General features: G+C 48.4%; 1 protein-coding gene across 1 annotated transcript in view; it reads right to left on the bottom strand.

The window, feature by feature from the left end:
- The window catches only part of LOC138453420 (CD109 antigen-like), a 1,060,964-nt gene that overhangs the window by 376,415 nt on the left and 671,778 nt on the right, over positions 1 to 12,771 (bottom strand). The window contains exon 19 of the mRNA XM_069606254.1: positions 11,397 to 11,514. Coding sequence (XP_069462355.1) covers positions 11,397 to 11,514 — 118 coding nt within the window. The remainder of the gene's footprint in view (positions 1 to 11,396; positions 11,515 to 12,771) is intronic.

The raw sequence follows: 12,771 nt of genomic DNA, 5'->3' as shown, positions 1-12,771 counted from the left end.
GCTCTCCATCCTGCGTCGACCGCAGGGGCGCGTTGATGACCAGTTACTTCACTGGCGTAGAGGAATTGGTGAGTTCCAGTATTGACTCTAAAGTCCAATTGTTCATAAGAGTTCAAATGTCTGATCTTCACTCTGTCCGATTCCTTGCAGGTTGCCGATTAATCCACTCGAAGATTTCCAAATGGCACTCGGTAAGATTCAGGTAAGTCTATTGTGGTTTTCCCCTTAGGGGCCGGGGTACTGCGATGAAGCAGAGTTGACTGCGCCGACCCGAGATGAGGTGAGTACCTCCCGTGGTAAATCAGGTAAGTCCTTGGGGGTAGCTTGTATAGCCTTAGAGAGTCCCCTTGCTCACCTTGCTGTCTTTGTCTCCTTAGGTGTCGGAGGGCGGCCGCGAGATGGAGAGAGCGTGATGGAATGCTGAAGTACCGCCAAGCAGGTGAGTTCAGCGCGGCGCCGTAGGAATGCGAAGTGATGCTTCAAAGACTTCTGTCTTTCAGTTCCGTGGCGAAACGGATCAGGATTCAGGTAAGGATTAAAGTTAAAACTCCTGTTATAACCTTTATCCTTCTTTTCTTCTTGTTTCACGAGTCCCAGGACTGAAGCGGGCGTGGCTGAAGACTGGAGCTGCTGAAAACACGGGGAGCGTTACGCTGCAGCAAGCAGAATAACGCGAAGCACGTGTGGCTGACCGGGCGTGGTTTAAATAGCATTGGAAGAAGATACAGGTAAGTATTCTTCCACAGCCCCACCCAAGTAACAAAATAGTCCCTTCAGTAAAATAGTCCCTCCTAAGCCTCATTTGGCTTGAGTCTTCATGTAGCATGGTCTGCCTCAGGTGAGTATGCAGCATGGTCTGCTTCAAGTAAGTTATCAATAATGAGCCTGGCGCCCATGGCGCCAGGACTGCACCCAAACAGCCCCTAACTGGGGCTTTTGGGCATGCTCCAAGTGGCATGATGCCTGCTTCCGGGGCTGCTGGGCCTGGTCTGGTCTTCCGGGGGCAGGCATCATGACAGCATCTGACGTAATGCTCTGCCATTCGCTCAGATACCGAGTGATCCTGCCTCCCACCGGGGTCTTGTGGGTGAAGACCTCAGAGTGGCTTTGCAGCAGTGGCTGAGGAGGTAGTAGCCGCTGCTGGGGCTGATCTAGCACCTTTCCCTTTTCCACCACAGGGGGTTTTCTCTGTTGACCTCTTTGACTGGCCTGTCCATTCCCTCTTCCAAAAGAGGAGTAGAAACGAAAGGGACAGCTCCTCCAGGATGATGACCCTGCGTAGAGTGTTGCTGAGGCTGATTTATAGCGGCACTGAGTGATTTAGCTGCCGCTTTAGAGGTCTGCAGCTTCTCCAAGCTCTCATCCGCCTTGCTGCCGAACAGCCTCAAGCCGTCAAAGGACATATTGAGTCATCTGGATTGCACGCCAGGTGCAAAGCCAGGTTTCCTCAGCCATGCAAATCTGCGTTGGACTGTGCTAGATGCCACGGACCTGCTTACACTATCAGCAGTTTCCAATCCTGACTGGAGGCATTCCTCCATAGCCTCCTTTCCATCTCTCACTATTGCCAGGAAACCATCCCGTTCCGCGTCCTCTGGGATGTGTTCAGCTGCTGATGTCATACAGTCCCAGAGGGTGTATGTAAACCTTGCCAGAGTGCAAGTTACATTCATAGATTTAAGGGCCATGCTTCCCAAAGAGAAGACTTTCCAGGCCCAAGCATATTTTTTTTTTGTCATGCCTATCAGGTGGTATCGAAGGGTAAGCTGACTGTCTAGTGGAGGTTGCAGCTTGTACCACCAAACTTTCTGGCGAGGAATGCTTTGACAGGTACTCAGGATCTGATGAGGATGGTCTATATTTCCCTATAAACTTTTTATATTTACTGCAGGCCCAGAGTCTGGGGTATCCCAAGGTGCCATCCCCCTTTTTTGCAATGCCGTATGGAAAGGGAGGACAGGGTCCCTTTGAGGTCCCTCATTAAGGATGTCTGTCATATACTGCCTGATTCATGGAATTATTAGCGCCGAAATCGCAGATTTGCGCGCCTTTCTGCCCGAAAATCCCTGTTTAAAGTATGGGGATTTTCAGGCAGAATATAATTCCATGAATCAGGCACATAGGGCCTCATTACACGGTAGGCGGTAAGGGTTTACCGGTACTGGTATTTTACCGGTACCGGTAAACCCTTACCGCCTTACTACGAGGTCCCTTTGCGGGTTGGAGAATTTAACGCCTTCTTTTTGCAGGCGTTAAAAACCAACCCGCAAAGGGACCAGGGAGCTAATTACGGTACCTCAATTTGCGGTGCCGTAATTAGCACCTTCCCCATTCCCATTATGCCCTATGGGGCAAAAATGGGAATGGGGAAGGGCATTGGGGGAACGGGGAATTACCGCTCCACCAACCTTGGAATAGGGCGGTAATTCCCCTTTCCACCAAGGCGGTGCCGGTATTTTACCGGCATGGACCAAGGTGCTAAAAGCACCTTGGTCCACCGCCGTCCGTGTAATGAGGCCCATAGTCTTGGTCAAATGTTGGGAAAGATGATTTCCATCCCATGAAGTCAATGACTCTTGCCATTAGGTTTCTATACCCAGAGTCTGCGTGATCTGCAGGGTCTGGCTTCTCAAACTCTACTTCAGGTGAAGCATCTAGGCCACTGGCTGTCTGCAGGCAATCATAAAGATCAGCCATTTTAGAGTTTGGGTCTACCAACTCCTCAGGAACCTCTATAGTTCCATATCTAACCCCAGCTGAAGTAATATCCTCTTCAGAGGATTGCTCCTCGAAAATAGAGGACATAGACCTAAAAAAGTCTTGCCTGGGTTGTGGATGGAAGATTTTCTGTGGTGAAAAAACTGGCATTGCTCTAGGCTTCGAAAAAGGCATTGATTTTGGCATCGGAATTAAAGAATGCCTCGACAAAGGCGTCAAAGGTGTCGATGATATAGACGCTGGCTTCGACGGATTTGAAGGAGGCTTCGACGTCGTTGAGGTTGGCCTCGACACCGTCGAGGAAGGTATCAACACCATCTTCGACAACGGCCTCGACATTGTTTTCGAAGGCTGTGTCGAGTCGATATTCGATGTCGACTTCGATGTGGATGCCATTTTGTCAGCCGTCACCTCTGATGTATGCACTCTTTTTTCATGAAGTGTCGGAGAGCTTTCCCTCGAAGACACCCTCGACTTTTTGTCGGAACTCGCATGCCTGGTCTTTGATCTCCCTCTGTCACTCTTGGAGTGGGCAGGAGCATGATCTTCACGCTGCTTTTTCGAGGGGTCTGGGCCGCATTCTCGACATTTTTTTCCAATTTTCAGGGGAATCGTGCTTCGAAGGGTAGGAATACAACCCTTCTGTCAGGCGAGGAGGAAGAGGAAGAAGAAGATCTATGTCGTCACTTCTTTGATTTTTTTGGACGAAGTAGAGGAGGATTTCCTCGAGCGACTCGACCCGATCTTTTTGGAGACTTATGATTCCTCCCCCACCGCCAGCTTACCTTTCCGTTCCTTAAGAGCCTTATTGGTCATAGCCTGACAGGAACCGCATTAGTCGACCCGATGGTCAGGGCCCAAACACCAAAGGCAATTACGATGGGGGTCGGTAATCAACAACTTTTTTCCACACTTTTGACATTTTTTAAAACCCGTCTTGGGTGTGGATGGAGTCGATGAAGAGGACATTTTGTCGAAGAAAACCTAATGCGCTGTTTTGTGACACGAAGCAGAGCTCGGAAAAACAGAACTGAGCTAACAGCGCGGCTCGAGCCCTTTATAATGCGGATGACGTTGATGCTCGACGGCGGCCCTCAAGGGACTACAACTCTGTGGCTTCGAGCACTGTGCCCTCTGGTGAACATTTTTTTCTGAAGCAGCAAAGCTGGGAGACAAGATATCTAAGATGAGGAATACGTGGGAGGACACAATCCATTTGAAATGGCAAGATGGATTTTCTCCAACCCTTCTTTTTCTTTAATAAAAGTCAATAGCAATCATCACAATAGCCCTGTGTCCGAGACTTTCACCGGATTCATTACACTACCTATCCCTACTTCTAAAGGGGAGTCCCTACCTAAATAAAGAAAAACTAGTATGCTCATGGTCCGGGTGGAAGTCCAAATCAAAATAGTCATCTGTCCCAATATCTCCTCTCACTAGCCCTGGTTAGGGGACCAGGAGATTGACTCCCTTCTCCTGGCAGTGTGTATATCGAGGCAGTCCAGTGCTAAGTGTTTTTTAAGCTTTTTTTTTAACAAGTTAATCATCACAGCGAGTTATACATCTTGTAAGACATCACATCAGAAATTGCATCATTCTCAACTCATGATCACTTCGAGTGCAGATGAATTTCTCAGTCAATCAGCGTTCCCATCCAGAGTGTCCATCTGGTTTCGGCAACCATTACTGTGCACCCGCATATACATGGAAAATCTTGGTCCTAAGAACCTCAACTTATAAACAACATTCAACCAAAAAAAAAAGGAACTCTGCATGCACTTGCCCCCATTACCCACCCTCTCCCCAGCGCAACCCCACCCACCTTGATCGCTTTATCCTGTAACGTGGTCCCCTGCCATCATTCAGTGCTCGCAATACAAATAAACCATAAGGAACTCAAGGCGGCATGTCGGCCGAAGGGGCAAACATTGATATGATATGATCTGTCATTTATAAGGCACCTGTACACAAGTGTTTCTAGGCCGTGACTAGACCAGGGAGGGAAGACAGAGGGAGGACAAGACAAATGATCTTACTAGGCATTGTGTCATTCAGATCAAGCAAGTGCGAGAACGAGAAGTGCAAAGGGAAAGGAAGGGGGAAGTGAAAGGGAGAGGGGAGGGGAAAACAGGGCAGCAATGCTCTGAATAAGTGCAGCCTGGGCCGCATGGCTCTGGGTAGTGCAGGGAGAACAAGGGACTGTAGGGTTACATTTACAGCCCCCAAGTGTGTGGTAGGTCCAAAAGCAGTACAAGGGTGACTGATCAAGAAAGAGCCTGGTGCCCAGTGAGACTCTGAGGGTAGCCAAGCAACCAGTTGGTACAGTAGACAGGTAGTTTAGGTAGGTCAGCAGGGGAGGGAGAGAGAAAAAGCAGAGGAAAAGTGGAAAGTTTTGAGTTGCTTCCAGAACTTCTGGTGATCCGGCTCAAGTTTGAGAGGGCCAGGGAGGCCATTCCAGAGGGAGGCACCTGCAGAGAAGAGAGATATACCCCACAATCTCTGCCTGGAGAAGCGTCTAATCATTAGAGAGTTGGAGGTAGCTAAGCGAAGGGCTCGGGATGGAAGGTATTTTGGAAGAGAGCGTTGGATGTAGTGCAGGCCACGGCCCCAGAAAACCTTGTGGACAATGCAAAGGGTCTTGGACTTGATGCTTGCAGCCACCGTGAGCCAGTGGAGAGATTTCGGGACTAGAGAGATACAGTCCCTGGGATTAAGGCCAAGGATAAGTCTCGCAGCCTGTTCTGGATTAGTTGAAGAGGGCGGAGAGTAGAGAAAGGCAGATTGAGAAAGAGGCTGTTGCAGTAGTCCAGCCTAGAGAGAACCAGGGCTCTGGAGACAGTGAGCTTCTGGGGGAAAGTAGGAAAGGGAAGAGTCCCTTTGAGGAGGTGTAGTGGGACGCCTTGGCGACGTCCAAGATGTGAGGAGAGAAAGAGTGGAGTTTAAGATGACACCAAGGTTTCTTGCTTGGCAGAAAGGCGAAGTAAGCGGGACCAAGGCGGGCGGACAGAGTGAGGAGGTAAAGCAGGGGCAGGGATCCCAATGAGAAGGATCTCTGTCTTACTGGCATTAGGGCAGAGATTATTTTAGGTGCACCAATCCTGAATCGTGGATAGACAGTCAGGAATGAGTGAGAGAGGAGAGGAGGCTGAGGGGAGCCTGAAGGAAAGCTGAGTGTCATCCACAGAACACTGAAAGTAAGAGCAGGTAGAGATCAGGTGGGCCAAAGGGGCCATTTAGAGGTTGAAAAACAAGGGTGAAAGGATGGAGCCCTGGGGAACGCCACAGGTAGAGAGAGAGCTGGCAGAGAGAAATGGACCAAGTTGGACCTGGGAGGGACGGTCCAAGAGGAAGGAGGTCAGCCACTCCAGGGCATGATTCGTGATGCCCAGGTTCTCACAGAGTGTATTGATCAGGATGGCGAGGTTGACCATGTCAAAAGCAGAGGAAAGATCAAGGAGGAGGAGCACAGAAGGAATGCTGGAATCAAGGTGAGAGAGCAGATCTTCACAGGTGTTCAGGAGAACAGTTTTCGTGCCTCTGGAAGATCTGAAGCCTGACTCATGGCCATGGTGACAACCAACAGATTCAGTGTGGAGAGTAAGCTGGGAGATGGCCAGCTTTTCCAAGAGTTTGCCCAGGAAAGGGGTGATGGAGATAAGGCGATAGTTTGCCGGGCAGGTAGGATCGGCAGACGGCTTCTTGATGAGGGAGTGCAGAAAGGAGTACTTAAGGGGAGAGGGGAAAGTTCCAGTGGCGAAAGAGTATTTAGAGAACTCACCCAAGGCTGGAGCGAGGGTGTCAATATGGTCCTTGATGGTTCTGGAGGAGCAGGGGAGAACCTGTTTGGAGGACACTTTCATAGATCAGACTTGTCTAGAAACCTTGCCATGTGTTGTCAGAGAGAAAGAAGAGAAAGGAGGAGAAGAGGGAGAGTTGGCCAAAGGGGGTCAGAGAGAGGAAGAGGGAGAGGAAGAGGAGATAGAGGACAGGATGTCCTGAGTTTTAGTGGAGAAGTGAGAGGCCAGAGCCGTACAGAGGGCCTGAGATGGAACAGGAGAGGTAGAGACTGCAACAGGATTGGCCAGTTCCTTGCAGATTTTAAAGAGTTTGACTGTGTTGTTAGAGGCACCAGAGACATTTGCTTGAATGTGTGCTCTCTTCTTGTACAGGCAGGTAGTCTGCATTGCCTTTGGAGCAGGAAGCAGGTCAGTTTGTCTGGGGATGTGCCCAAAGCCCTCCACTTCCTCTCAGCCACCCTGCACTTGCGTTTCAGGACGGCAAGGTCGAAATCATACCAAGAGTTGCACTTGGAGGTAGGCTTCAGCCGGATTCTCACGACAGAGGCTACGATGTCCAGGGTGTAGGAAATAGAAAGATGCAGATTATAAAGGGCTGTGTCAAAGGAGGGTGCCATTGCCTGCAGTAATGCATTCAAGGCCATGACATCATTACCGGATTCACTCTGTCCCCTATATACCGCACAGTGCCACACCACTATTTCAGCCTCCACCCATCTCTGCAGGTCCCCTCACCACGCCTCTATGGGGGGCCTTACCGTGACCTTCCACGACAACACTATCCTGCACTTGGCCAATACGCATATGAATCCTTCATTTTGGTGAGATGTGCGTCTGCACAAGAGCATTCCTAGCAAGTACGCCTCCGGCAGCCAGTCATACATGGAAATCCAGCTTTTTGCAACTCTTAAAGCAATGTCATACCAAAAAACCCTAATCACTGGACAGGACCAAAACATATGCAAAATATAGGCCTCATTGCATGCGCATCTGGGGCACTTTTGCGCTTCAGCTTCTGGGAGTTGGACCAACGCATGCTGGGTCATATATGCCCTATGTGTGACATGCAACCCTGTCAATTTAAACCTGGAATTCCTAGACACCTTCCTCGTGTATGCCAGTGTATTGGCCCATTTCCCATCTCCGAATGCCCTCCCATAGTCAGCCTCACATTTGTCTCGTACTCTGAGTGTCAGGGTTTTAAATGTATCTAGCAGGATTCTGTAAAGACTGGAGAACACTTGTACTCCTTCTGACACATTGTGCAGGGTGCCCAAAACCGGGTCCCCTTCCATGCCCCCACTCCCGGCATACAGGCCATCCGGTCTCCAGTGTTCTAATCACGGGAAGGTATGTGAGAAACTGGACTTCAGGGATGTCATTCAACTCTGGGAAGGCTAGCAGCTTTCCATCATTAAACAGATCCCCCACGGTGATCATCCCTTTAGGTTCCCAATAGAGTCTGAAGCTGCAGACCTCACAGTGGTTCCTCCAGCATATTACTGCCTGTGGTTTGTTGGTAAAGTACGGGTCTTTTCCACCAAAAAACTGCCAGAACCTATGCCAAATCTTTGCACCCAGCTCCAGCAGCTTGGACATAAAGTGCAAGCTAGTGACCCTCACCCAGAGTACCTCACACAAATAATATGGCATGCCCTCGTTCTGCAGTAGGCTAGTGTTGAGGGAGGCCTCTTCTGCTAGCCAAGTGATAACAAACTGCAACTGTCCTGAGAGTTGGTAAGATTCAAAATGCAGCAGCTTGATCCCCCATCTTTGTAGTCCCCGCTTAATGTGCATTCTGTACCACCTCCCTCCCCATATAAACCCCCTAATGTTAGAATCAAATTCGCGGAACAACGGCTTTGGGATGTCGTAGAGTACATTAGCAAAATGGTACAGTAGGCGCATCAACTCTGCTCCATCATGGACAGGGGCAGCTTCTGCGAGAATTCCATAGATTTCTCTATCCCTCGATATGCTCTAAGTGCATTTGTTTCATGCTTCTTCCTTGGGTCGTGGTATATGTTACACCCAAATAAGGGAAAGTGTGCGGGGCCCACTGCATTTCTAGGTTCAGCAGGCCCTTACGCCCCAGCCTGGCCAACCCCGCCAGGGGGAACAATCTCGATTTATCTTTGCTGATAGTAATGAGAGAGAGCTTAGGGAAGCTGTCCAGAACCTCAAGGATGTGCTTCAAATTGACCTCCGGGTTGTGCACGTAAAGCAACATGTCAAGGGGCTCTAGAGCCAGAATGAACAACATGGTAGGGAGCGGGTACACCTGTTTGGTTCCCTTGCGCAAGTCCCATTGTTCCGAGATATGTTTCCAGGTTCTAACTCCGGCCTTCCGCATCATGTATATCAGTTTAACCCATTGAAAGAATCTCTGACCCACCCCTAACATGCTGCATAGTCAAATGTCTTGATCGCGTCAAGTGAAGCAACCACGCAGTCAGATTCAGCACACCACTGGTCCTATCTATCACATGGCACAGTCTGCACGGATTCCAGGATGTGTTCCTGCCTGGGACGTGCCCTGTTTGGTCTGGGTGTATGAGGTTGCTTATCACAGTCCTCAATCTGTTCACCAGGAGCGCAGTGAGAATATTGCAGTCTTGATTAACAATCGAGAGCGCCTATAGGAGCCACACTCTAACAGAGGTTTGTTGGGCTTGAGTATTGGCACTATGAAGGACTACCTCAAACTGGCAGGCAGCTGACCCTGCTCAAAGGCCTCCTCAAGCATCAGCAGGAGATTAGGTGCAAGCTCATTAACGTATTGGTTGTAGAATTCTGCAGGAAGCCCGTCCGTCCCTGGCGTCTTAACCGAAGGCAATGAAAGTATGACTGCCTTCAATTCATTCTCATTAAGTGGGGCGTCAAACATTTTGACCTGCTCCGATTTCAGACAGGGCAGTGTAATATGTGATAGAGAGTCAGCTATATCCCTAGCACAGCCTTCGGTGTCGATGCCATAAAGCTGCTGATAAAACCTGCTGAAGACTAAGTTTATCTCACTTTGGGCTTGCCATTCCTCCCCACAGTCATCTTTGATGGAGGTAATCATTTATCTCCTCTCCTCAGCCCCGCATAACCAGGCCAGCACTCTCCCCAGGCTCCTCAGTCTTATCACCCGAATGTGTTCTGAATGGTATATTAAGCAATGCACCTCAGCCCGCAGCCTTCATGTGGGTATTGGGGGTCTGCGCACAGTGCACTGCCACGTCGCTGCCAGCGGTGCATGATCTGAGAGAACCCTAGCTTTCTATTCTGCGCCAACATATTCTCCCAGGGACTCAATGCCTGTGAGCATGTAGTCAATTCACGTATGCACCCCATGCGGGCAAGAGTTATAGGTGTAGCCCTTTCTGTCATCGTGTAGCCACCTCCAAATGTCTACCAGCCCTAGCTCCCACAACAAGGAGTCCAGTGTCTTTGCCGGGAGAGCCGGGTTATGCTGTTTGGTATCCGACCTATCTAGTCTAGGATTCAAGGTACAATTGAAGTTGCCCCCTCATATCCATAAAGCCCCCCTATACGGCACCAGTTTAGGATACAGTCATTTGAAAAAGGAGGTGATGTTGTGATTGGGGGCATATGTGTTGAAGATACAAACCTACCTGTGTTCCAAAAAAACATGCACAAGAACCATCCGTCCCTTGTTATCACTCTGGGATTTGAGTAACTTGAAAGGGACAGACGGGGGCCACCCATATGAAGATACCTCTGGCGTGCGCTGAATAGGCTGACCCATACCCGTGTCCCCCCTACTTCTTAAGAATCAGGGCCTGTCTGGTGGCAGTGAGATGTGTCTCCTGCAGGAGGGCGTTGTGGACCCCTTGTCCCTGCAAATATGTGCAAACCCTGTTGCACTTAATGAAGCTGTTAAATCCCCTGACATTCCAGTAGGTGATCTTAATGTGACTCGTCCCTGCTGTCTGAACTCCACCCCTGTAGGGGTCCCACTCGCCGTCCCTCATGACTTCACACTGTGCGGCTGCCGTCTGTGTGCCATTCCTGTAATGGGCAACTCTCAACAGTGGAGGCACCCCAATCATTTCCACTCTGCCTCTCCCTACACCACCCCCTTGCGCATACCTCAGAGACATGGGCGCAGAGCAACAGGCAGGCAGGTCGGCAGGGCAATGCAGCATGCAACTGTAGTCAACATAGAAACGAATCCATACACATAACAGCAACAACAAATGCCCAACAGCTAGCAGCTTGTTCAGGCGCAGCCACATCTCACACTCAACTAGTGCCCTGTCTTCAAATCCACCTGTTCTATGTGCAGCAGCTAGGTACTTATAACTGGCATCCAAAACAGAAGAAAAAACTGAGGGTGCCGTGCCAGCAGGGGGCCTGCCAGCACCCAAATCACCAGACCTGCTACACGTAGTCACAGTCTCCCTCAGGTCGTGCGTACACTCCCCCGCTATACTAAAGATTTGTCAATGCCCTACAATATACAACGTGCATTCCTTGAGCAGGTTCCTCCGTAGCATGCACTGCCTGTCAAGTAGACGTGTCGTGTTTCCCATAGAGCAGGGCCACCTTCATCATGTCCATCCAACCATGAGCGCCTTCTGTCCTTCGGGTTGGACGTTTAAGGTATCACAGTGTTTCTGAGGGAATTGTTCTCTCATTCACTACTACAAAAGCTTTAAAAAGCAACAGACTCCAAGAAAATCCTTCTAAGGTTGTGCCTGAGAATCTAAAACTAATTTTCTTCTAGGTTGTATTGTTCAAACTTCAACACTATTTTCTGAAAAAAACATTTTTAAGACCAGCATGTAATTGTTATAGCATACATTTGGATGCACAAGTAAGCAAAGTTAAATAAATACCTTCTGCATATTATATCAAAAGCAATGTTACCTCAGCCGGTGTCCTTGTTAGTCCTAACCCAAGGTTCTCAGACAGGACAAATGCAGTGGCCTCCCAGGAGGTAGCGCTGTCAGGCACAGTCATCTGTAAAATGGTGCTTTCTCCAGAACTGTAAATGTCAAAGATAGATTTCTGAAATTATTCCCAGGCTGAAAGGATTGCTATTCACAGATACAGAGCAAATACTTGTAGTAATGTGTTAGAAGGTGACTTTCTTTACATATGTACATTCGATTTTTGCAGTCACAAGTTAGTAGTAGACAATGTGGGATATGTGCAGCCGAGGATCAAATGAACTGAAAGGGCATGTGGGCCCACATGTGCTGAAGTACGTCAAAGTGTATGTACTTCTGCTGTGGAAGCAAGGAACATGCGAAAAATAAAACTAGGCTGCAGAAGGGAATTGGAAAGGCACATTGGTGACTGATAGACAAAAGGCAGCCTTAATGTTCATCTACCACTTAAACATGCTGTGTGAAAGACAAAGAACAAAAAATCAAAGGCCCACCCTTCATTCATTGTGAATGCTAAACTGAAAAGGCCGGATTTCATTTGCAGCTGCCACATTAAGAATGCAGTGCTCAAATAAGGAGAAATATGCTTATTCAAAAGGCCCTTGCATGTGATTGATAAAGCCAGGAAAAAGCAACGGCTTATTCTACATGGAAAGCATGGTATTTCCCAACACAGAAAAAATGATGTCTAAAAGTGTTTGCATTTTACAGCTTGAAATGAATAAATGTATCAAAATGTTCCCTTGCCAAAATGAACATATCATGTGGAGAGAAATGAACAATAATGGCAAGATGCATTTTATTAAAAATAAATAAAAGGCCTCATGTGCCAAAGGAAATGTAACCTTCACAAATATAAGTGTCTGTTGCTAGAGGCATGACTGTAAGTTTTTATTTCCTGAGATGGGGTCAGTTTCTATTCGAGACACTCTTGTGACCAGCAAGGAATTTTATTGGTGCCTGTTCTCTGAGATAAGCCACAGGATCATCCATTACCCTTGAGAGAACAAAGGCTAATGACTTTACCCCACGCTTAAGTTAACATTGAGGCAGCAGACCCTGGAGCACATGTTTCAAGCAAAATAAACCCAGAGCAAGGAATCAAACCCACAGAGGCTGTCTGGTGGTCAGAGTTAAATATATGTAACTATATGACCATTGGGTTATATTAGGAATCACATTTTGCCCACTAACTTTTGAACCATGATACTTACAGAAATGGGACACCTATAATTTTAAAGCTTGTTGCAAGCATGTTAAATTGATGAACTTATGGAATCCCTGTGAAAATCAAAGATGTAGTTCCAGCTCCCTAGAAAATGTCAAGAGGCTGAAACTCAGAGAGGACGTAA

This window comes from Ambystoma mexicanum, chromosome 4p (assembly GCF_040938575.1).
Source record: "Ambystoma mexicanum isolate Mex_15411 chromosome 4p, UKY_AmexF1_1, whole genome shotgun sequence".
NCBI classification, from domain to species: domain Eukaryota; kingdom Metazoa; phylum Chordata; class Amphibia; order Caudata; family Ambystomatidae; genus Ambystoma; species Ambystoma mexicanum.
The sequence above is the reverse complement of the archived record's forward strand: the minus strand, read 5'-3'. Positions and strand labels throughout refer to the sequence as shown.